General features: G+C 43.9%; 1 protein-coding gene across 3 annotated transcripts; it reads left to right on the plus strand.

The window, feature by feature from the left end:
- The first annotated feature begins 8,813 nt into the window (after positions 1 to 8,813).
- asnsd1 (asparagine synthetase domain containing 1) lies at positions 8,814 to 20,984 on the plus strand. Of its 3 annotated transcripts, XM_055637745.1 has the most exons (7): positions 8,814 to 8,915; positions 11,578 to 11,631; positions 13,011 to 13,086; positions 13,298 to 13,393; positions 15,017 to 16,579; positions 18,232 to 18,413; positions 19,574 to 20,984. In XM_055637745.1, the coding sequence occupies exons 5-7, from the start codon at positions 15,140 to 15,142 to the stop codon at positions 19,827 to 19,829; spliced, it is 1,878 nt and encodes a 625-aa protein (XP_055493720.1). In that variant the 5' UTR covers positions 8,814 to 8,915; positions 11,578 to 11,631; positions 13,011 to 13,086; positions 13,298 to 13,393; positions 15,017 to 15,139; the 3' UTR covers positions 19,830 to 20,984. The 3 variants fall into 3 exon arrangements, with proteins under 3 accessions (XP_055493720.1, XP_055493718.1, XP_055493721.1); XM_055637743.1 differs by lacking the exon at positions 13,298 to 13,393 and having other exon boundaries at positions 8,815 to 8,915; XM_055637746.1 differs by lacking the exons at positions 13,011 to 13,086; positions 13,298 to 13,393 and having other exon boundaries at positions 8,839 to 8,915.
- Positions 20,985 to 21,083: the final 99 nt, after the last annotated feature.

Here is a 21,083-nt window from a genome sequence, read left to right on the forward strand (position 1 = left end):
AATGGCCGTCCTGCTCGTGGTGCAGCCACGTAACGGTTGACCACACCCAGCAGCTCTTCCTGGTCCTGTACCCCAAGCGTACTCCCGACATCTTCGGCCAGTGACCCCTCTTCTTGACCAGCCCAGCCCTGGTCGCCAACTCTGCCCTCGGCTGAGGGAGAAGCGATGGCCAGTGCCTTGTAAGGCACTGTGGTGGGAGTGCCTGAACTCCCTTGGCGAGACTGCTCCAGCTCCCGATGCAAGTCTCGCGGGAGCATTTGCTCCACGAGCCGTTCCATGCGGCTCAGGTGGCAGTGTCTGCTGCTCTTGGGCGGCGAGACATCCTCGTCGGAGATGTGGGACATTACTGGCCGGTTTGTCTTCCGTGTAGATTTACTTCCAGCCCGCTGCTCAGGCTGCGCTAGCGGCACTGGGCTCGGCTCGGTCAGAAATAGCGGACCGCAGCATGTGCGGTCCTGCCGCCTCTCGCCCCCCACTGATGGAACGCTCCTCTGTTGGAGTCGAACAGGGGGGCGGTCTTTTTTGCTTGCCTTGCTTTGCTCATTTTTCCCAGTTGTCTCGACCTGGTGTAGCCAAAGCAAAGCAACGTTTTCGAACAAGACCTCAGAATAAACTTGTCTCCGGAGTATTCGATGTTCATGCCCCCAGGATGCAGACTCCCCAAACGGAATATGAGGTGCTGTTCCTCCAATTTCCGGTGCTGCTCGCTGTGGCCATGGAGGAGACCCAGGACAGAGAGGTCGGAGACGGAGTGGGAGGGGGAGTTGAAGTGCTGAGCCACCGGGAGGTCAGCTTGATGATTGCGGACCGAACGGAGGTGTTCGGCGAAACGATCGCCCAACCTCCGCTTGGTCTCACCGATATAGATCTGCTGACATCTAGAGCAGCGGACGCAATAGATGAGGTTGGAAGAGATGCAGGTAAACCTCTGTCGCACCTGGAAACGATTTACTTCCTCAGTCCCGCTGCTCAGGCTGCGCTAGCAGCATCCCCCAGCAGAAATAGCGGGGGTCCTCCTCCTTTTTCCTTTCTCGCCCCCCGCTGACCCCCGCCCCCGATCAGTCTGAAGGGGGGGTTTCGGTCCCGAAACGCTTGCCTATTTCCTTTTTTCCATAGATGCTGCTGCACCCGCTGAGTTTCTCTCCAGCTTTTTTGTGTAACGACCTCAGAATAAACTTACCTGACGATCCGTCTTTTTAAGCTTGTAGCGGGTGCGCCCTGTACTCCCGTTCATCGCTGTTGCACTGCGTGAACGCTCATGTCGCGCATGCGTGCTGGACGGGTTCTTCACACGTGACTCCAAAGTAAAATTGGCTAATAAAGTATTATTGTGATTGCAATTGTGATAGAGCCATATAGTCGTACAGCAGGGAACATTGGCCCAACATATCTACACATGGTAATGGGCACTCATCTCCCAGCTCTTAGCCCAGATCTTTCTATGCCAAAGAAATGTCAGTACTCATCTAGAGGCTTCTTGGAAGCTGTCACTAACCCCACTTCACCCATTATGTAAGACAGCACCCAGGTACTGGCCACTCTCTGGGTGAAAAAGGTTCCCCTCAGATTTCCCAACCTTTCCCCCTCATCCCAAACCTATGTCCTCTTGTTTTGTTCCCCTCAGGGAAAATGATTGCCACCACTCTCCCAGAATTAATTGCCATTAGCACAGGTGCCTATCACCTCAGCAGGCAAAGTTCCTGGGCAAATAGGTGAAGCAGCAACAGCATTTTAACTGTGACCTTTAAGTCTTTCAACACATGGAACTCGTATAAGTATCTCAAAGAACTGTTACAGTCATAATGTCATACCACATGGAAACAGGCTATCGGCCCAATGCGTCCATGCTGACCAAGCTGCCCCTCTGAGCTGGTCACATTGTCACCCATTTGGTCCAAATCCTCAAACATCTCCGGTCCAAGTGTCTTTTAAATACTGTTATAATATCTGCCTCAACTACCTCCTCTGACAGCTTGTCCCATATACCCACTAGGTGAAAACAATGCCCCTTAAATTCCTATTAAATCTTTCCCCTCTCAACTTAAAGCTTTGTCCTCTGGCACTTGATTCCCATGCCCTTTGTAGTTTGGTTCCCCTAACAGCAGTTCATGCCCTGGTTCTTGGTTAATGTTGATTCATTGTTTCCATTTAGTTAATACTAGACCAAGTGCAGACTCGTTGGGTCTGTTCCCCCAATGTGCGGTTGTGTGGGGGGGGGGGGGGGGGGGGGGGGGGGCATGCAGCATCACACACTAACTACCCCCCCCCCCCCACCCCCGCACTCACGCTAATAGAGGGGAGGAGGGGGGGGGGAGAGGGGGGGAGAGAGGGGGAGGAGGGGGGGGCAGAGGATAAGGGGGGGAGGAGGAGGAGGGGGGGAGGAGGAGAGGGGGGAGGAGGAGAGGGGGGGAGGAGGAGGGGGGGGAGGAGGTGGGGGGGGGGAGAGGAGAGGGGGGGGGGGGAGGAGAGGGGGGGAGGGAGGAGAGGGGGGAGGAGAGAGGGGGGGAGGAGAGAGGGGGGGGAGGAGGAGAAAGGGGGGAGGGGGGAGGAGAGAGGGGGGGAGGAGGAGAGAGGGGGGGAGGAGAGGGGGGGAGGAGAGGGGGGGGGAGGAGAGAGGGGGGGGGAGGGAGAGAGGGGGGGAGGAGAGAGGGGGAGGAGAGGGGGAGAAGGAGGGGGGGGGGAGAGAGGGGGGGAGGAGAGAGGGGGGGGAGGGGGAGGGAGGGGGGAGGGGAGGGAGAAGGGAAGAGGAGGGGGGAGGAGGAGAGGGGGGGGGGAGAGGATAAGGAGGGGGGGGGGGGTGAGAGAGTGCCTTTTTACTTCAACCCAAACCCAAACAACCATTTGCAGGCAGTGCTTTTTTACCTCTAACCATATTTTTCATTTTCAAACCAAATTAAGGGTACTAACACAGCTGTAGACATTTGTCAGTGTCATTCAAAGCTCTGATTGAGGCACACCACTTGCAGAGACTGATTGAGGCACACCACTTCCTGGTTTTATAGTCCCTCCCTCTCCCTCCAGCGGGGGCAGCAGAGAGAATGGGGAATGTTGTAAAAACATTAATATCTCTGTCAATTTTCATCGACAGGAAAAATCCTCGGCACACGTGCGGCGGAGGGGGGCTCTGAGCGAGGTGGCCAAAAATGACGGCCGTAGGTGGCGGCGTATTCTCGGAAACCGCAGCACAGAAAGCCAAAATCGGCCAAGAACAGAGTTTTAGTAATATAGATAGATTGTAGATGATGTTCATTCTGTAAACTAGCAGACCCTATTCACCCTATCTATTCTCATGATTTTATACACAAGGTCACCCTACAGCCTTCGGCACTCAAAGGATTCAAGTACTAGTGAGCCCAACCTTTCCCTCTAGTTCAGACCTCGAGTCCTGGCAGCATCCTTGCACATCTTCTCACCATTCTTTTCAGCTTAGTGTCATCCTTCCTAGAGCAGGGGGTTAAAACTGAACGCGGTGCTCTAAATATTGCCTTACCACCATCTTGTACAACTGTAACATCACATCCCGACTTCTTTACTCAATATCCTGACTGATGAAGCCAACGTACCAAAAGTCTGAAGAAGGGTGTCGACCCGAAACGTCACCCATTCCTTCCCTCCTGAAATGCTGCCTGTCCCGCTGAGTTATTCCAGCATTTTGTATCTGCCTTCATACCAAAACCCATCTTTACCACCCTATTTACCTGTGATGCCACTTTCAGGGAACTATTTACCTGTGCTCCAAGTTCCCTCTGCTCCCACTGTCCAGTGCCCTCGCATTCACTGTGAAGGCCCTACCCTGCTTTGATTTCCTAAAATGCAACACCTTGTACTTATTTGCATTAAACACCATTACCCATTCCTCTGCAAACTTACTCATCATGTCTTGTTCATTCTTATCAATTAGTTGATATATTTCCCATCTTGATGCCTTTATTACTTTTTAGTAGCCGTAGATATACAAAACATTTTTGAAGTGTTTGGCAGAGTGATAATTTACATTGAAAATACTTAAGGGGCTGTCCCACTGAACGAGGTAATTCAAGAGCTCGCTCGAGTTTAAAAAAAAAATCAAACTCGTGGTAAGCACGTAGAATGTACGTAGCGGGTATGTCGGAGCTCGGGTAGTCTCTTAGCGGCTCATAACGCTAACGGCAGGTACTTGGTAAACGCGATAAGCTCATGAAGACTCGTGAAGATATTTCAACATGTTGAAAAATGTCCACGAGAGCCCCGAGTACCTACGAGCGGCTATTACCATAATTCATCGAGTTCGAATCAGGGGAAACTCGGGAGAACTCTTGAATTACCTTGTACAATGGGACAGGCCCTTTACCCTCAATAATTTGTCCTTTTAAACAATAATTTTCACTGGATTAGGAAATGATCAACAGCATTTAATCCCTTTTTAATTAACTGTACAACAATAATCCACAAAAAGGTAAACTTCTCCTAATACTCAGGATAAGAAATGTGGAATCACTGGATTTCAGGAATGTGTAATTGTACATTAGAAAATCTTTACAATCACGCATATTTAGATAAAATATCACCACATATTTGTTGCTTTCAAAGAAAATCAAAGGTGTTGAAGAATTAGAATAAAATGCTTTTGATTCACTATTAATATGTGGGCATTTCTGACACAGCCATGTTATTGAACATTCTGAGTTGCTGTTGAGATGTCCATAGAGAGATACTTTCATGAATCATTCATAGAAAATTGGTGCAGGAATGTCGGGCCAAGCAGACCCTCTGTCACCACTGCCACCCCACCCCCAATGAACACGTGTATAAGTATATGTGTGCAATTTATCTATTAAATATGTGGCTACAAAAGCAACCATGTTTAAATTTCCCGTGAATGCTCCTAGTCCATTTAATGGCCCCTGAGGTCACTTCAAGGGGCAGTTAAAAAATAAATCATGTTTCTGTAGGCCTGGTTACATACAGACCAAACAAGTAAAGATGACCAATCTTCCTTTGTAAAGAATATTATTGTCAAGTAAATATTTATAACATTTTACAGGTTTCATGATAACAACCACTGGTAGCAGTTTACTATTCCAGCTTTAACTAATTAACTAAATCTAAATTAGATGTTTTTATTGTCACCCCCTTGAGTCCACTATCTTCGTAATCCAATGCAGCACGGACCAGGGAATGGCATGAAACCATCATTAACAGACTGACCCATGTTGAAGGCATGTTTATTGCCCATGGACATATATTGCACATCACACTTGTCCCAAATTAAAGGGATATTTTTATTTCTGGTATTTTTTGAGCTGTTAAGTTGCTAGACTAAAGCAAAGCGTCTTGAACAATCTAAACTATTTTTAAAAGTCATAAAAAATCATGTTGCGACATGCCCATTTAGGCTGAAGCAGATTCTAATCCACTCATTATGTTGCAGTAATTAAATATTCAATGATTAAACTGTGCACCAGCTCACAGCAGCTCAGTTGCTAAACAAATCCCAACACATATAATATTTAACGCTGTGCATCGTTTATGATGCCAGATTAGCGATTACCACACTGGCACTTATAATAAGACATTGACGACTGCTTTGGGGCCACCTCCTGCACCTACACACAACTGACTGACTTCATCCACTTCACCACCAACTTCCACCCGGCACTCCAATACACCTGGACCATTTTCGACACTTCCCTACCATTCCTTGACCTCACCATCTCCATCGCAGGGGACAGACTCCTGACCGACATACATTACAAACCCACTGACTCACATGGCTATCTGGACTACAGGTCTTCCCACCCTGCCCCCTGTAAAGACTCCATCCCCTACTCCCAATTCCTCCGCCTACGCCGCATCTGTTCCCTGGATGAGACATTCCATACCAGGGCATCAGAAATGTCCTCGTTCTTCAGGGAACGGGGATTCCCCTCCGCCACCATAGATGAAGCTCACAACAGGGTCTCATCCATACCCCGTAACACTGCTCTCTCTCCCCATCCCCGCACTCGCAACAAGGGCAGAGTCCCTCTGGTCCTCACCTTTCACCCCACCAGCCGGCAAATACAACACATAATCCTCCGCCATTTCCGCCACCTCCAACGTGACCCCACCACTCGCCACATCTTCCCATCTCCCCCCATGTCTGCCTTCCGCAAAGACCGCTCCCTCCGCAACTCCCTTGTCAATTCTTCCCTTCCCTCCCGCACCACCCCCTCCCCGGGTACTTTCCGTTGCAACCGCAAGAAATGCAACACCTGTCCCTTCACCTCCCCCCTCGACTCCATTCAAGGACCCAAGCAATCATTCCAGGTGCGACAAAGGTTCACCTGCATCTCCTCCAACCTCATCTACTGAATCCGCTGCTCTAGGTGTCAGCTGATTTACATCGGGAGACCAAGCGCAGGTTGGGCGATCGTTTCGCCGAACACCTCCGCTCAGTCCGCAATAACCAACCTGACCTCCCGGTGGCTCAGCACTTCAACTCCCCCTCCCATTCCCAATCCGACTTCTCTGTCCTGGGTCTCCTCCATTGCCAGAGTGAGCAACAGCGGAAATTGGAGGAACAGCACCTCATATTCCGCCTGGGGACCTTGCGTCCGGATGGCATCAACATTGAATTCTCCCAATTTTGCTAGCCCTTGCTGTCTCCTCCCCTTCCTTAACCCTCGAGCTGTCTCCTCAGACCCTCCTATCCGCCCGCCCTCGGGCTCCTCCTCCTCCCCTTTTCCTTCCTTCTCCCCCCCACCCCCCATCAGTCTGAAGAAGGGTTTTGGCCCAAAATGTCGCCTATTTCCTTCGCTCCATAGATGCTGCTGCACCCGCTGAGTTTCTCTAGCAATTTTGGGCACTTATAATAAGGTGAACTCAGGCAATAGGCTTTATTTCCAACGTCGAGCAATAGTGAGAAGAAGGTCCAGGTTCACACAGGGGCACAGCCCTTCATTGTTACTGAGGAAGCACGATTAATTTCCTGCCCTGCTTCCCCTCACTCTTTCCATCCCCCTCTCTCTATTTTGGCTGGAATTCCTTGGTAAATAAGGAGTGGACATATATACAGGAAAAACCTTTGTAATGATGGACCACTGGGTGGGGGGGTGGCGGGAAATGATGTCCGTTATTGTCCACTTTAACTCTGCAGGGGTAGGGGGGGTAAATTTTAACCCAAGACCAGGACTGAAAAAACAAGGCTTTGGGGGGGGGGGGGGTGTAATCAGGAGGGAATTCAAAGACCAGAGAGTCTCAGAGCAGGGATGGGTCCGGTACACATGCCACCTTCATGCTGCTCGCCGTCTAAGCTCCAGCTCACGGAAGTAGTTAATTGGGTAAAGGGTGGAAGTGGGGGGATGGTGTTTTAGGAAGGAGATGAGGAGAAATGTCTCTAGTCAGAGGGTAGTGAATCTGTGGAATTCTTTGTCACAGAAGGCTGTGGTGGCCAAGTCAGTGGATAATGTTTGGGCAGAGATAGATCGATCCGTGATCAGGAGTTAGAGATTATGGGGAGAAGGCAGGAGAATGGGGTGTGGAGAGAGAGATAAATCAGCCATGATTGAATGGCGGGGTAGACTTGATGGGCCAAATGGCCTAATTCTATCCCTATCACTTCTGATGGTGCAATGGAAGCAGTCTGCTATAACCAAAATCCTCTCAGGTCCGTTACTGAGAGGGTTTACTGTCTGGTAATTTCATACAAAAATGTAGTCAGGGATTTTCAACGATGCTTTATTGCAACATGACACTTTAAGTTACATGGTGCTTTTGTGATGTTTTTTTAATATTATTACATTGAAAACAATCCAGGGAACATGCAATTATATAAGTGTTGGATGTAACAGGTGAGAATTTGTTGGGCAAGCTGTTGAGTGCATTGTTCAACAATACTGCTGTAACATAAATAATGGATTGATATCTGGAGCAGCTCAGACGGGCATGCCTTAACATGCAATCTGTTTAATGCCTTTTATAAATACATTACATTCTTCAGAAGATTTTTTATTTATTCTGTTAGCTTAATTACTCAAACAATTCTTAACGTAACTTATTTTTATTGAATCCTGAGTTTGTATCATGCGTCAATGGGCATCAAAGGAGATGAGTTCTTGGACAAAGTTCAGGTTTGTGTTTAGATTTATCATTGTCACGTTTACCGAGGTCCAATGCAAACTAGATCCTTTACATTTGACCTCCCAATGTGCATCACCTCACACATTTTTAGTTTTTTTTCGAGATACTAACCTAAACTAAAAACGGATGAGTGGTTGCACATTGGGAGGTCAAATGTAAGGGATCTGTTTGAATAGCATGTAGGATAGTGTTGATGTGTGGGGATTGTCGGTAGGGATTCAGAGAGCTGAAGGACATGTTTCCATGCTGAATCTCTAAACTAAACTAAACCCCATCAATCAACTTAAAATTAACTTGTTTCCTGGTTCCTAGTTACAATACAATGCTGTTTATTGTCATTTGAACCTCAAATGAGGTTCAAACGAAATTTGGTTAGCTCTTGAAGGTGAAAAGGCGAAGCTCTGTTCATGTACGTTGCTAACTGCTGTGTGCTTACAGCATTTTCACTTTCTACTTCAGAAGAAAGGCTGCTCTACGAGGCTTTGTTCCATTACACAATTCAGTTTCTATTCCTACAATAAGTTGGAATCTCATTGTTCTATCTGGGACATATGACAATAAAACACTCTTGACTCTTGAAATTGATCATTTACATTGACTGTGCTGGACATTCCTGCTTCATTGCAGCCACCGATGTAATGACTCCTCCCGTCCTGCTGACCGCCGAGGGCGCTGCGACGGCCGGGGCGCCCGTCGCCCACATCGCCTTCACTGCGCATGCTCGAGCTGGGCCGGAGCGCTTCCGGGTGTCCCACGTGGTGGGTGCAGGAGATGAACGGATGGAGGCGTCCAGGAGGGAAGCGCTGAGCAAGCAGGTATGGGGTATGGTTATCATCCCAATGCAACCCGGACCCAGCAGTCGCTGCTGCTTGCAAGGATGCAAACTGCTTTTTATCTCACTATCAAAGAAAAAACGTGCAATGCTCCAAATCTAAAATAAACCCAGAAAATGCTGCAAACACGCAATAGGTCAGGCAGCATCTGTGGAGAGAGATGCAGGGTTAATGTTTCACATGGGAGGCCTGTTGTGTAGGAAGAAACTATAGATGGTGATTTACATTAAAGATAGACACAAAATGCTGGAGTAACTCATGTCCTGACTCGCTGAGTTATTCCAGCATTTGGTGTCCGTTTAAAAAAAAATATGGATCTATAATCTGTTTGGATCAATTCCTCGGATTTAGGGGATGATCTGGATATTTATGTTTCAAATATTGATACACAAGAGACTGCAGCTGCTAGAATTTGAAGCAATAAACAAACAATCTGCTGCAGAAACTCATCAAGTGATAGAGTAACTTAGCAGGTCAGGCAGCATCTCTGGAGGACATGAACAGGTGATGTTTTGAGTTGGAATCCTTTTTCAGAAGACGTAGCAATGTTACAACATTTTGAGATTTTAAAAATTAAGTCTTTAATTTATCCCATCAGATAAAGCATAAAAAGAAGTTTAATTTGACACCTAATTCACTTTCATATCTTCAGTATTAAAAAAGTTATGGCCATTTTCATACTCGGAAATTGGCATCTTGTTCCATATAGGGGGGTTGCACGAATTGTGGGAGTCGGGGTAAGTGTGAGAGACATGTACCCAACTTTAGAATTCAGTGAAGCGAAATGAAGGTATAGAGAAGCGAGAACTGAAGGGACTACAGCAGCTAAAGTGCTTGGTAAACATTGAAAATATTGGGAATTATCGCGTTTGCTCACTGCATTTCATCAAGTAAGGCATTATTTGTGTTTTTTCTTGATTCCTTTGGTATCTAAAAATTCTCAGAAGTGATAAATCTGGCTGTAAATTTTTCTTCAGATGCGTTTTCATTTTGTATGTAAAAACCCACGAGAACCATGGGCGATTTAAAAAAAATTACAGCCAGATTTATCACTTCTGAAACTTTTTAGATGCCAAAGGAATCAAGAAAAAACACAAATAATGCCTTACTGTTGATGAAATGCAGTGAGCAAACGACCAATGTTCGCCAAGCACTCTGGCTGTTGTTGTCCCTTCAGCTACCGTCATTTCTCCTCACTTTTGGAATTCTGAAGTATGCTAAATGTCTCACACGCTTTTCCCGATTTCCATAATTGTTTACAGCGCAAAAATTGACAGCGGGTTTTAACGGGCCCGCTACGCTGGAAACAATGGTAAGTGCCTACCTGCAGTACATCGCGTGTAATCCATTTGGAGTAGCCTAGCAACAGTACGGGTCATGGGTCGTGACCCCACTGCCGTGAAACCTCCCTATTGTTTTTTCATTGACTTAACACAAAAGCTGTGATCGAGAACATTTAAAAGCCGATAACTTTCTTAAAATTTAATGAGAACTGAAAGAAATTTTCAGTTATTATAGATTGAAGCATTCTGAAACAAATATGAAACAATCTTACTTGGATGACCTGAAATTAAAGCATATAATTAGTTAGTTACCCAACTGTAGCTAATTACAAAATTCAATTACTAGATCTAAACATCTATCCATTTCTTAAGAATAGATTAACATTTTTAAATAGCCTAAGTGTCCAAATAACATTCACACAAGAATTCAGAATATAACATCATTTTTAAATCTCATTGTCATGGGTTTGTAGGCCAAATGGAAGGAATTTAATGTTTAAATTAATGGCCTGTAAATTAATGGCCATTTAAATCAGTTTGCGAGTGGGTTTTACTGGAACGGGACCATTTGGAACGTTCAGGATGCGGTGAATTTAGTCCCCCATATCGGCAGCAAATACACTGCCGGTTCTTCGGGGGAAAAAAACCACAGTTTCGCAACTTAAAATGTGAATTAAATACATCTTAAGAAACACTTTTATACATAAAAATAAACAACTTTCTTTTACCTGGTCCTCCATAAAATCCGTCCCAGTTGTCGGCAATGACGGCTTCAGAAGCTGATTTAAAAATCATTCCAGCGATTAACTTGTCGGGTGAATTTTTTAAATAAACACACAGAACGGCCGTAGGAATGATTCTTTAGCAGCATCTTGCACTCCCAACAAATATAATTCAGGACCAGGTCTGGAAAAAAACCCAGAAGGCGGTGGGGCTGATTCACTGGATGCATTCAAAAGAGAGTTAGATGGAGCTCTTTGGGCTAGCGAAATAAAGGAATATGGGGAGAAGGCAGGAATGGGGTACTGATTGTGGATGAACAGTCATGATAATGTTGAAGGGCAGTGCTGGCTCGAATGGCCTACTCCTGCATCTATTTTCTATGTATCTATGTAATATTGTAACATAACATTTTCTTGGGCAGTTTGCTGATGAATTTGCAAATGCAATTTGATATTAAGCAATGTAAGTTAAAATTCAAGAGAAAAAATCCAAGTGCTTGGTCAGTGATTTTTTTTTTAAGGAATGCCTCAAGCAAGAAAGGCACAAGGTAAAGGGAATTTTGGAAGCTAAACTGCCGCATACATACAACTGAAATTCTTTGATCCCGTTGCCATTCAGTGTAATTTTTTTTTTCATAGATAAAAGAACAAATTGTTCTCATTGATGAACTCACCAATCTGAAAACAAATCGGGTAAGTTAATGAAATCAATCTTAGGTTAAAGTTCTTTAAAATTAAATTCTGTCACAACCACAATGATACTCTATAATATTAAGAAATGTTATAAATTGAAGATGCTGCTCAGAAAGATGGTAAACAATATGAAATTTGCAATAGCTGAATTTAGAAGAGACACCAGGAAAATTCTCCAAACTACAAAATGTTTGGAATGATCTGATAATCCAGATGTACGGCCATTGCATGGTCTTTGCTGAGAACAATTGTTGAGTCCTTTGGCTTCAGACAAGAAAAAAAATCAGGTTAAATTTCAAAAGATTGTTTGTATCTGCAAAGTTTGTAGGTCTCTGAAGAAAAATCGATTGTCATGATCTATGGTGCACATTGCCAAAGGTTAAACAACACATTTCAGAATTGTACATATCCACAGGTGGTTATAATTTTAAGGGTGGAGGGAAAATAAGTAACTTAATCAGATTTTTGTATGGCGGGTAAACTGGCATAAGGAATCTTGTATTCAGCATTGTTGCCAATAATATGTCCTCCTGACCTATTCGACATTTAAAGCAAAGTGTTCTGTAAATTCACTTTGTACTATTGCGAGTCTTTCAAAGGTGTGGCACAGGAATAGTAGGCTAAATGGTTGCTTTTGTGCAGTTTCATGAAACTTTCCTATAACCTGTGACTCCTGGATAGCATCAACTTTATCCCCAAATGTTCTTTTTTATTCACATGTTGTAATAATTGCCGGCAACACCAACAATTATTACCCTGGGTAGTTTTGGCGAGCCAGGTTTCTTGAGCCATTAACAATCCTTTGCAATGCATTTCTTGGAGTGTTCCAGGATTTTGACCCAAATGGTTGTGATGATTTAGAGGAAATCTCAGGTGGATGATGTTTCTTTGTGCTTGCTGAGCTTGCCCTTCCTGCTGCTAGAAGCTGCAACATTTCTGTGGCACATGGGAGTTGCAAGATGAAAGGGCTTTGCATCTTGTAAATGGGAGAGGCTGCAGCCACAGTGCACCATTATTGGTGGCAAAGAATGAATGCAGGTAATGAAAACAAGTGTAGGCCATCTCTCTCCTTGTATATGTGTTTTTTTTTACAATACTGGAGAGATTTTGAGGAACAAGATTATTATTCAGTTTTTTACACCAATATACTGTATATTCAGCTGATGGATCTTCAGACATGGTGGGGGAGGATTTCGTAATAAACTTGATTTTCTATTATTTAAAAGAATTGTAGAAACATAGTTCAACACATTTAAGGAAAATAGATTTAAATAAAGTTCTTTAAAAGGCCAGCTACTTACATAGAACAAAATGGCTGTTTTAAAAAAGTAAAACTATAAATCATTTTGTGTTGATAATTCTTACCCATTCTTTTTCAGGAAGTGTATAAGAGGCAGCGCAATAGCAATATATTATTTGTAGCAAATCGATCACAGACTCTGAGTGAATGTAAATGTAAGTTATTTTGAGAATGCTTCGTAAAATGTGGTGGGTGAAGGTGATGTACAAATTACAATGGTGGAAAATCTGAATTTCCTTGATTTTTATATTGGTAAAACAAAATCTATTAAGGCTAGTGTAACATGCATTCCCTCTTCCACTTAAATTTTCATCCACAGTTTCAAAAATGCGTTTCCGTTTGCTCAATTCCTTAACTCCCTTTCAGCCATCTTCAAGAATGGCTATTACATCTGCCAGGGATGGATCAAGTAATGTAATATCCACATTCATCTGAGAAAATCAAATACTTCTTCCTATTACTGTATGTAGTATGTGAAATTCAATATCTTATTACTAAGTGGTACTGAATTATAATCTTGACATGGTCTACATGTTAAATCTAGCAGGTTATAAATAATCCAATTTTCTCCTGTACCTAACTGCTTTGAAACCGATATAAATGTAACAGGCAGTTAATAACATTTTTCAGAAAATTAATGATCTGTTATAAATGTCTTAGAAATGGCTTGTATTCACTGGAATTTAGAAGGACGAGAGGGTATTTTATAGAAACTTATAAAATTCTTAAAGGACTAGACAGGGCTAGAAGCAGGAACAATGTTCCCGATGTTTGGAGAGTCCAGAACCAGGGGTCACAGTTTAAGAATAAGGGGTAGGCTATTTAGGACTGAGATGAGGAACAACTTTTCACCCAGTGAGTTGGGAATCTGTGGAATTATCTGCCACAGGAGGCCAATTCACTGGGTATTTTCAAGAGAGTCAGATTTAGCTCTTAGGGCTAACAGAATCAAGGGATGTGGGGGGGGGGGGGGGTTAGGGAAGCAGGAACGGGGTACTGATTGGGGATGATCAGCCAAGATCATATTGAATTGCGGTGCTGGCTCGAAGGGCCGAATGGCCTACTCCTGCACCTATTTTTTTTCTAAATTATATTGGACACAAAAGGTGTTTAAATATCTAAATCTGCGGAACAAGCTGAGTAATCACTACAATATTTAGTATTTTTTTTTTCCTATTCATGTTAATGTGCTTATATTTCTGATTATAATGCTATGCTCATGACTTGGTGTTGAATTTATTTATTATACTTCCAGCTTTGGTGCAAGTCTTTTGCCTGTGAGAAGTATTGCCTATTCTTTTGTGTGAATCATAAATTTAATAAGATGGTAGTTTCTATTTTCCCCAACTTTTTTTAAACTGCAAATTTCCTTATAAAATAATTATGTAGCTTAAATCAATTTGATATTACTTTGCATTAAATTTTCTGTGAAAGTGACTAAAAAAAAAAGACACACAATTCTGGAGAAACTCAGTGGGCCAAGCAGCATTCCTGGAGAACATGAAAGGTGATGTTTCGGGTTGGGACCCTTCTTCAGACTGATTGTAGCAAGAGATGGGAAAGAAATCTGGAATAGAGGCGGAGCAGGGTTAAACATGGCAGGTAATAGGTGTAAACAGGTGAGGGGGAGGGGGTTGATAGGGGGATTGTACTACAAAGGCCAGAGATTAAAAAAAACAAGGTGTGAGACAAAAGGGTTTTAAGATTAGTGATTTGTGAAGCCAGAGGAAGGAATGTAAGGAGCTGGGGGAATTAGGTGCAAGTCCAGGTGGGGCACAGGGGCGAGTGTATGGGTGAGAAAGGGCAGGAGGACGGAGGCTGTTCTTAGAGGTTACCTGAAATTGGAGAAATTCAATGTTCATACCTTTGGGTTGTAAACTACTGAACGAGAATATGAGGTATTGCTCCTCTAATTTGCATGTGGCCTCATTCGGTAAATGGGAGTTAAAGTGGTTAGCAACTGGGAGATCTGGTAGGCCTTGACGGACCAAGCGAAAGGGTTTGGCGAAATGTGTACTGTACTGCTTTGCTATAAAAGGTTAGATATACTCTCCAAAGAATCTAATTAACAGTGAAATTTTACAGGTTCCCTTGATGAAATGAAAAAGGAATACCAGGAACTGGAAACTGGGGAGAAAGTGAAGAAGTAATCAAAGCAGTGGCAAAATATATGCTATTAATTGATATGGATAAATTAAAAAGCACAAAATGTGTGGAATTTGTTGTGTGTTAGCTTTAGCTCCTCAAGATGTTCCTGTTATTTTGGGAGAGGAAGTGCTCGAAAGCCTTCAACGGAGAGGTCCTGACTGCAGTCACCAATTATCCAGAGTGGTGCCTGAGCTGGGCTATAATTGTTGCTTTTCCGGTCACGTGCTGCATATGAGAGGATGCCTGAATCCACAGCCCATGCAAGATGCTCAGGGCAATCTCCTCCTTTGGAATGGGGAGGTGTTTGGAGGTAATATTGAAATTAAACCTGAAGATAATGACACTCGGGTTATCCTTCAACATTTGTCTTCATGTAACAACGAAGAAGCCATTCTATCTGTCTTTTCATCCATTCGAGGACCATGGACTTTTATATACTACCAACCATCCACTCACTGCTTGTGGTTTGGCAGAGACTATTTTGGCCGGCGGAGTTTATTATGGCAGTTTAATAATCTTTGCTTTACCCTTGTATCAGTGAGTGCTTCTCTCTCAACTTGTGCAAGTGTTCCTTGGCGTGAGGTGCCAGCACGTGGACTTTATAAAATTGACCTACAGAAACAACCGAATGCCAGCTCGCTGGCAATAACATGGTATCCATGGAAACATATTTCAAATGAATATGACTCGGCTTCTCACCTGGAAGCTCAGTTCACTGAAGAACCTCCTAATTTTGTTTCTGTGCTTTTGAATGAATCCAAGCTTTCCCCCACAGCCCCCATCACTCCTATGAATTGCAGTATTCCAGATCCAGGTACAGATAAGAAGTCTTGTGCAACAAATATTGACATGTATCTTTCAGATCAACACAGGAAAAAAATAGTCCATCAATTTATTGATGTTTTAAGTGAATCTGTTAGACGACGAGTGCTTTCTTTACAAAGAAACCAAAATCCATCTGATTTTGTAGCTGATGCAATGGATTCTGATAAAGCAAAAATAGCCATTCTTTTTTCTGGGGGTGTTGATTCTATGGTTCTGTCTGCCTTGGCTGACCGTCATGTTCCACCAGATGAGCCCATTGACCTACTGAATGTAGCCTTTGAGCAGCGGGAGAGGAAAATGCAGAAGATCTCAAAGAAAAAGCAAAAGCAAAAGCAAACCAATACTTCGGGTGTATCAGATGCAGAGACGTCAAAAAATGACAGTGGCAGTATTGAAGAGAGGACTGCTTTTAACGTGCCTGACCGAATCACTGGACGGTCAGGTTTAAAAGAATTGCAAGTTATAAATCCTTCCAGACGTTGGAATTTTATAGAAATTAATGTCACTTTAGAGGAACTGAAAGAGATGAGACAACACCGGATTAGTCAATTGGTACAACCTCTGGACACTGTTTTAGACGACAGCATTGGCTGTGCAGTGTGGTTTGCTGCAAGAGGCATTGGTATCAACACCAGTAATGGAGACAGAACACAGCCCTATATCAGTACTGCGAAGGTAAGCAGTTATACTATCTTGGCAGGTTTCTTTGTTATTCCAATTAATACTACGACATTTTTTAATAAGCGAGTTTGGTATTCCGAAAAACGCAAGGAATCATGGGATTTGTTAAAGGTGATTCGCGATAAAGAAAAAGCGAACGAAGCGATGGCTGTATAAACTGTATATAAATTCTTATCTTTATTCATAATTTATGTGTAAAAATATATTTAATTTGAGGAACGGGGGTGCCAGGTAGCGGGAGAGCGGGGTGTAACAGCGAGAGGGGGGGGGCAGATACGAGTCAGAGAGGGGAGAGACTGGACCGGCGGAGAGACATTCTCGGCTGCTGTGCGCACACAAACTCGCACCTCATCCGCAGCCAGGACTCAACCCGGGTTCCCGACGCCGAGCTGCCGGACCACTACTGGACCGTCCCTATCTCCCCCCTCCCCCTCGAGTGTCCCATCCCCGCCTGTGTGGGTGGCCGGAGACGTCCGGGCGATCCCGGACCGACGGGACTCATCCGGCACCAGGCCCACAGCCAGCGTGGAGAAGTAGCGCCAACCCCAGCTCAACTCCGCCTGCTCCACCGGGCCAACCGGCAGCCCCAGACTGATGGGACACCGGCCCGGAGCAGTGGCGGCCCCAGGCCCACAGCCAGCGCGGAGAAGAAGCGCCAACTCCAGCCCAACCCTGTTCCAACTCCCAAGGAACGCACTCCCCGACAGGCCGGGGGCGCCGGCCGCACCCCCTGTCCCACCCAGTGGTCGCCAGCCAACCCCACCGGAGCCGACGAAAGCCGAGCATCAGCCATCAATGGGGATACACTCAAAACACTGCAGCAACTCAGCGGGTCAGGCAGCATCCCCAGAGAATAGGAATGGGTGACGTTTCGGGTCGAGACCCTTCTCCAAAGATGTTGCTTGAACCGCTGCGCCCCCGGCAGCCCTACCCCCCCCCCCCCCCCCCCCATGTGCATCCCCGCTGATGACTGGTGCTTGGTCCCCGCCGGCACAGAGGGGGCAACCGATAGCCACTGGACAAGGAGAGGTGCAGCCGACGCCCCCCTCCCCCACTCCGGCTGCATGCCGGGGCCGGACAGGAACGAGGGGAAGGGGACAGCCCAGCAGCAACTTAGCAGCGCCGGAGACCCGGGCCTGACCTCGAACTCGAGGAAAAGCTGGCCTGCACACACGCAGCAGCACGATCTTGCTCACTCACCGAAGCAGGAAGCGATAAAAACAACAAAATCATCGTAGCTTTGTACAAAAGAACAATAAATACAACTAATTCTTAGTTTGAAAGCAGTATTTTCTTACCTAGTAGAATCAAAGCTGGAAAATACGGATGAAACTAAAGTCTGTACACACACAGCAGCTCAGCTCCCAACAATGTTTATAGCGAGTGACCTATGACCTGGGCATGCGCAGTCGGAATACTGAACTCGCTTATTCACTTTTGGATGTTACATGTATCATAAAGCTTCAGAAAAGCTGGTGTGTTAATAGGAGCATAGGAATCAGTGACCCCACTGAGCTGGATGCTAAACCATCAGGATTTCAAAACAATCAGAGTATAGAGTTTGCTTCCTGAATGGGCTGTGTGTGGATTTTCATTTATCAGATGGTATATTTGGGAATAAAAGCTGTATAAATGTTTGCTTTCAGGTAGTGCTCACTGGAATCGGTGCTGATGAACAACTTGCAGGTTATTCTCGTCACCGCATATGCTATAAAATGTCAGGTTTTGAAGGCCTGGTCAAAGAACTGGAGATGGAACTTGGTCGCATCTCCTCGCGTAACCTTGGAAGAGATGACAGAGTCATTGGGGATCACGGGAAAGAAGCAAGGTTAGTTTTTGCCAACTTTCCATAATCTGGAGACACTCGAATCAGGCAACGTCTGTGGAAAGAGAAACCGTTCAGGTTGGTTCATCAGGCTAGGAAAGAGAAAGCAAGTTAGTTTTAAGCTGCAGGTAAAGTGGAGGGAGATGGGATGTGTCAACCTTTGGTTAAAGAGGTAGATGGGCAGTGGTAATGCAACCAAAAAAGCTTAATATGTGCAGATAGCTGGGCTATAGGACATGCATGGCAAGTCATATTTGAGTCATTGGAGAGAGAAATGGAGCCAATATCTCACAACAGTGATTTACAGCAGAAATGGCCAGTTCTGACGCAGACAAAGAAAGATGAAAAAAAAACTGCAGATGCTAGAAATCTGAAATTGATTGAAGCTGGACAAATCAATAAGGAGAAGACCTGACAGAAGACAAGGTGCTGTTCCTCACACTTACATTATGCCTTGTGCAGTGATAGACCATTTTAATTCTCCATCCCTCTCCCAATCTGGTTTATCTGACTACTCATAATTTTCACTGCTTTTAGAGTCTTAGAGTGATCCAGTGTGGAAACAGGCCCTTCGGCCCAACTTGACCACACCAGTCAACATGTCGCAGCTCCACTAGTCCCAGCTGCCCGCGTTTAGTCCATATCCCTCCAAATCTGCCCTATCCATGCACCTATCTAACGGTTTCTTAAATGTTGGGATAGTCCCTCCCTCGATTACCTCCTCTGGCAGCTTATTCCATACACCCACCACCCTTTGTGTGAAAAAGTTACCCTTCAGATTCCTATTAAATCTTTTCCCCTTCTTAAACCATTATCCTCTGGTCCTCGATTCATCTACTCTGGGCAAGAGACTCTGCATCTACCCGATCTATTCCTCTCATGATCTTATACACCTCAATAATCTCATCCTCCTGCCCTCCAAGGAATAGAGTCCCAGCCTACTCAACCTTTCCCTATAGCTCGCATCCTCTAGTCCTGGCAACATTTTGTATTCGAGTACTAAATTAATTCAAGTTGCCAGTACATTATGTTGTAAAATAAAATGACCAGCCTTTGTTAGGACCAGTGATATTTCATATTGAACAAGGGAAAAATTGTAAAAGTAACATGTGACCAAGAAATTCTATATACAAATAAAATTATTAATATTTGTATCATTTCAGGTTTCCATTTTTGGATGAAACAGTTGTTTCTTTTCTAAACTCGCTTCCTGTTTGGGAAAAAGCAGATTTGACTCTAGCTCGTGGGATTGGCGAGAAGCTGCTTCTACGGGCAGCTGCAAAAGAACTGGGTCTGTCTGCATCTGCTGTTCTCCCAAAGAGAGCAATGCAGTTTGGGTCTAGAATATCAAAGATGGAAAATCATAAAGAAAAGGCCTCTGATAAATGTAGCAGATTATTGCAAAACATGGTAGATTAGGTGTCATTGTTATTTTTCTGTAAAGGTATCCAGGAAGGTAAAGAGCTATAATATTTGAAGCTGTTTGTTCCATTAATTCAAAATAATAACAAAAATGGAGGATAGTTATATCAGTTATATAGATACATACATTTAAAATGACGATAGTTGCATATTTGTTTTGTTTTCTTTCCCCACAAACAGCTAGAAAATACTAACCCCTACAGCGGTTACTACAAACCAATTTAGACAGAAATTACTTAAATATACTTGACCAGGCAAAATGACTAGTCTTGAATTTAACTGATAATGTAAGATCTACACCTTTATATTTATTTTCTGTAACTTGAGTTTTAATATTTGGTCAAGATACCTCGACATTTTGAGACATGAGTGACACGAATATATCAGTTAACTCATTACAGAACTTGAGTATCATTTTAGTATCTCTATTGTAAACAGATAATGTTATCTTTTCAGGCTAACATCAGGTAATTATGTAACCCAGTTTCATATTTCCAAAGATTTAAAAATAAATGGTACTTAAAATATTTCCCGACACAATTTGTGCTGGGAAATGAAAGTAATATCATTATTTACTGTTCAATTAATATGCCAAATAGTGTTCTTGTTCTTCTTGCGTATGGCGTGCACAGCCTAAAGTTGTAGGAGAACTTGTTCTATTTGATCTTAATTGATTGTGCACGCCAGATTAATTGCATTCATCGAAACAGGGCGGACCACGTGAAGGTTGCAATCTCCCACCCCTCAAATAGTGTTAAAATACTTTCAATTTACAGCTGTCAACTGCATTGCTCCACAATATCAATACATATAGTAGTTTACAAAATCAGCATGCATGAACTGTCGGTTCAGATTTTGCAGTAGTAAGATAAACATTGATTAAGTTTGTACAGGCATACTTTAATGCAGAAGTACCAAAGCTGTCAGTAATCCAGCACATCTTCATAGGCCACACTCTGCAGCTTTCATTGAATTTGGCTAAAATTAATAACTGATATTATTTCAAGCTCCTTATGAAGTAATTCCACTGACACATCTGAAAACTGTATCTTTAGTTAGATGAAGTTTGAGTTTTTTGTGGTATACCAATCCTTAACTGCTGTTTAGCAAACCATTGAACCATTAAAAATCAATATTTTTGTGCATTGTAAATTTCCTGAATTGTTTCATGTGGAATTTAGATGATTTCAATAATTATGGTATTATTCCTAATAGTGTCAAAAGCACATCATTAGCAATGTGGTGGCGGGT

The sequence above is a fragment of the Leucoraja erinacea genome, chromosome 7 (assembly GCF_028641065.1).
Source record: "Leucoraja erinacea ecotype New England chromosome 7, Leri_hhj_1, whole genome shotgun sequence".
Classification (NCBI taxonomy): Eukaryota; Metazoa; Chordata; class Chondrichthyes; order Rajiformes; family Rajidae; genus Leucoraja; species Leucoraja erinaceus.

Coding starts and splice junctions, on each gene's coding strand:
- asnsd1 (XM_055637745.1), top strand. CDS start 15,140: ATGTGTGGAATTTGTTGTGTGTTAGCTTTAGCTCCTCAAGATGTTCCT. Junction 16,580..18,231: donor CCTATATCAGTACTGCGAAG/GTAAGCAGTTAT, acceptor GTTTGCTTTCAG/GTAGTGCTCACTGGAATCGG. Junction 18,414..19,573: donor GATCACGGGAAAGAAGCAAG/GTTAGTTTTTGC, acceptor GTATCATTTCAG/GTTTCCATTTTTGGATGAAA.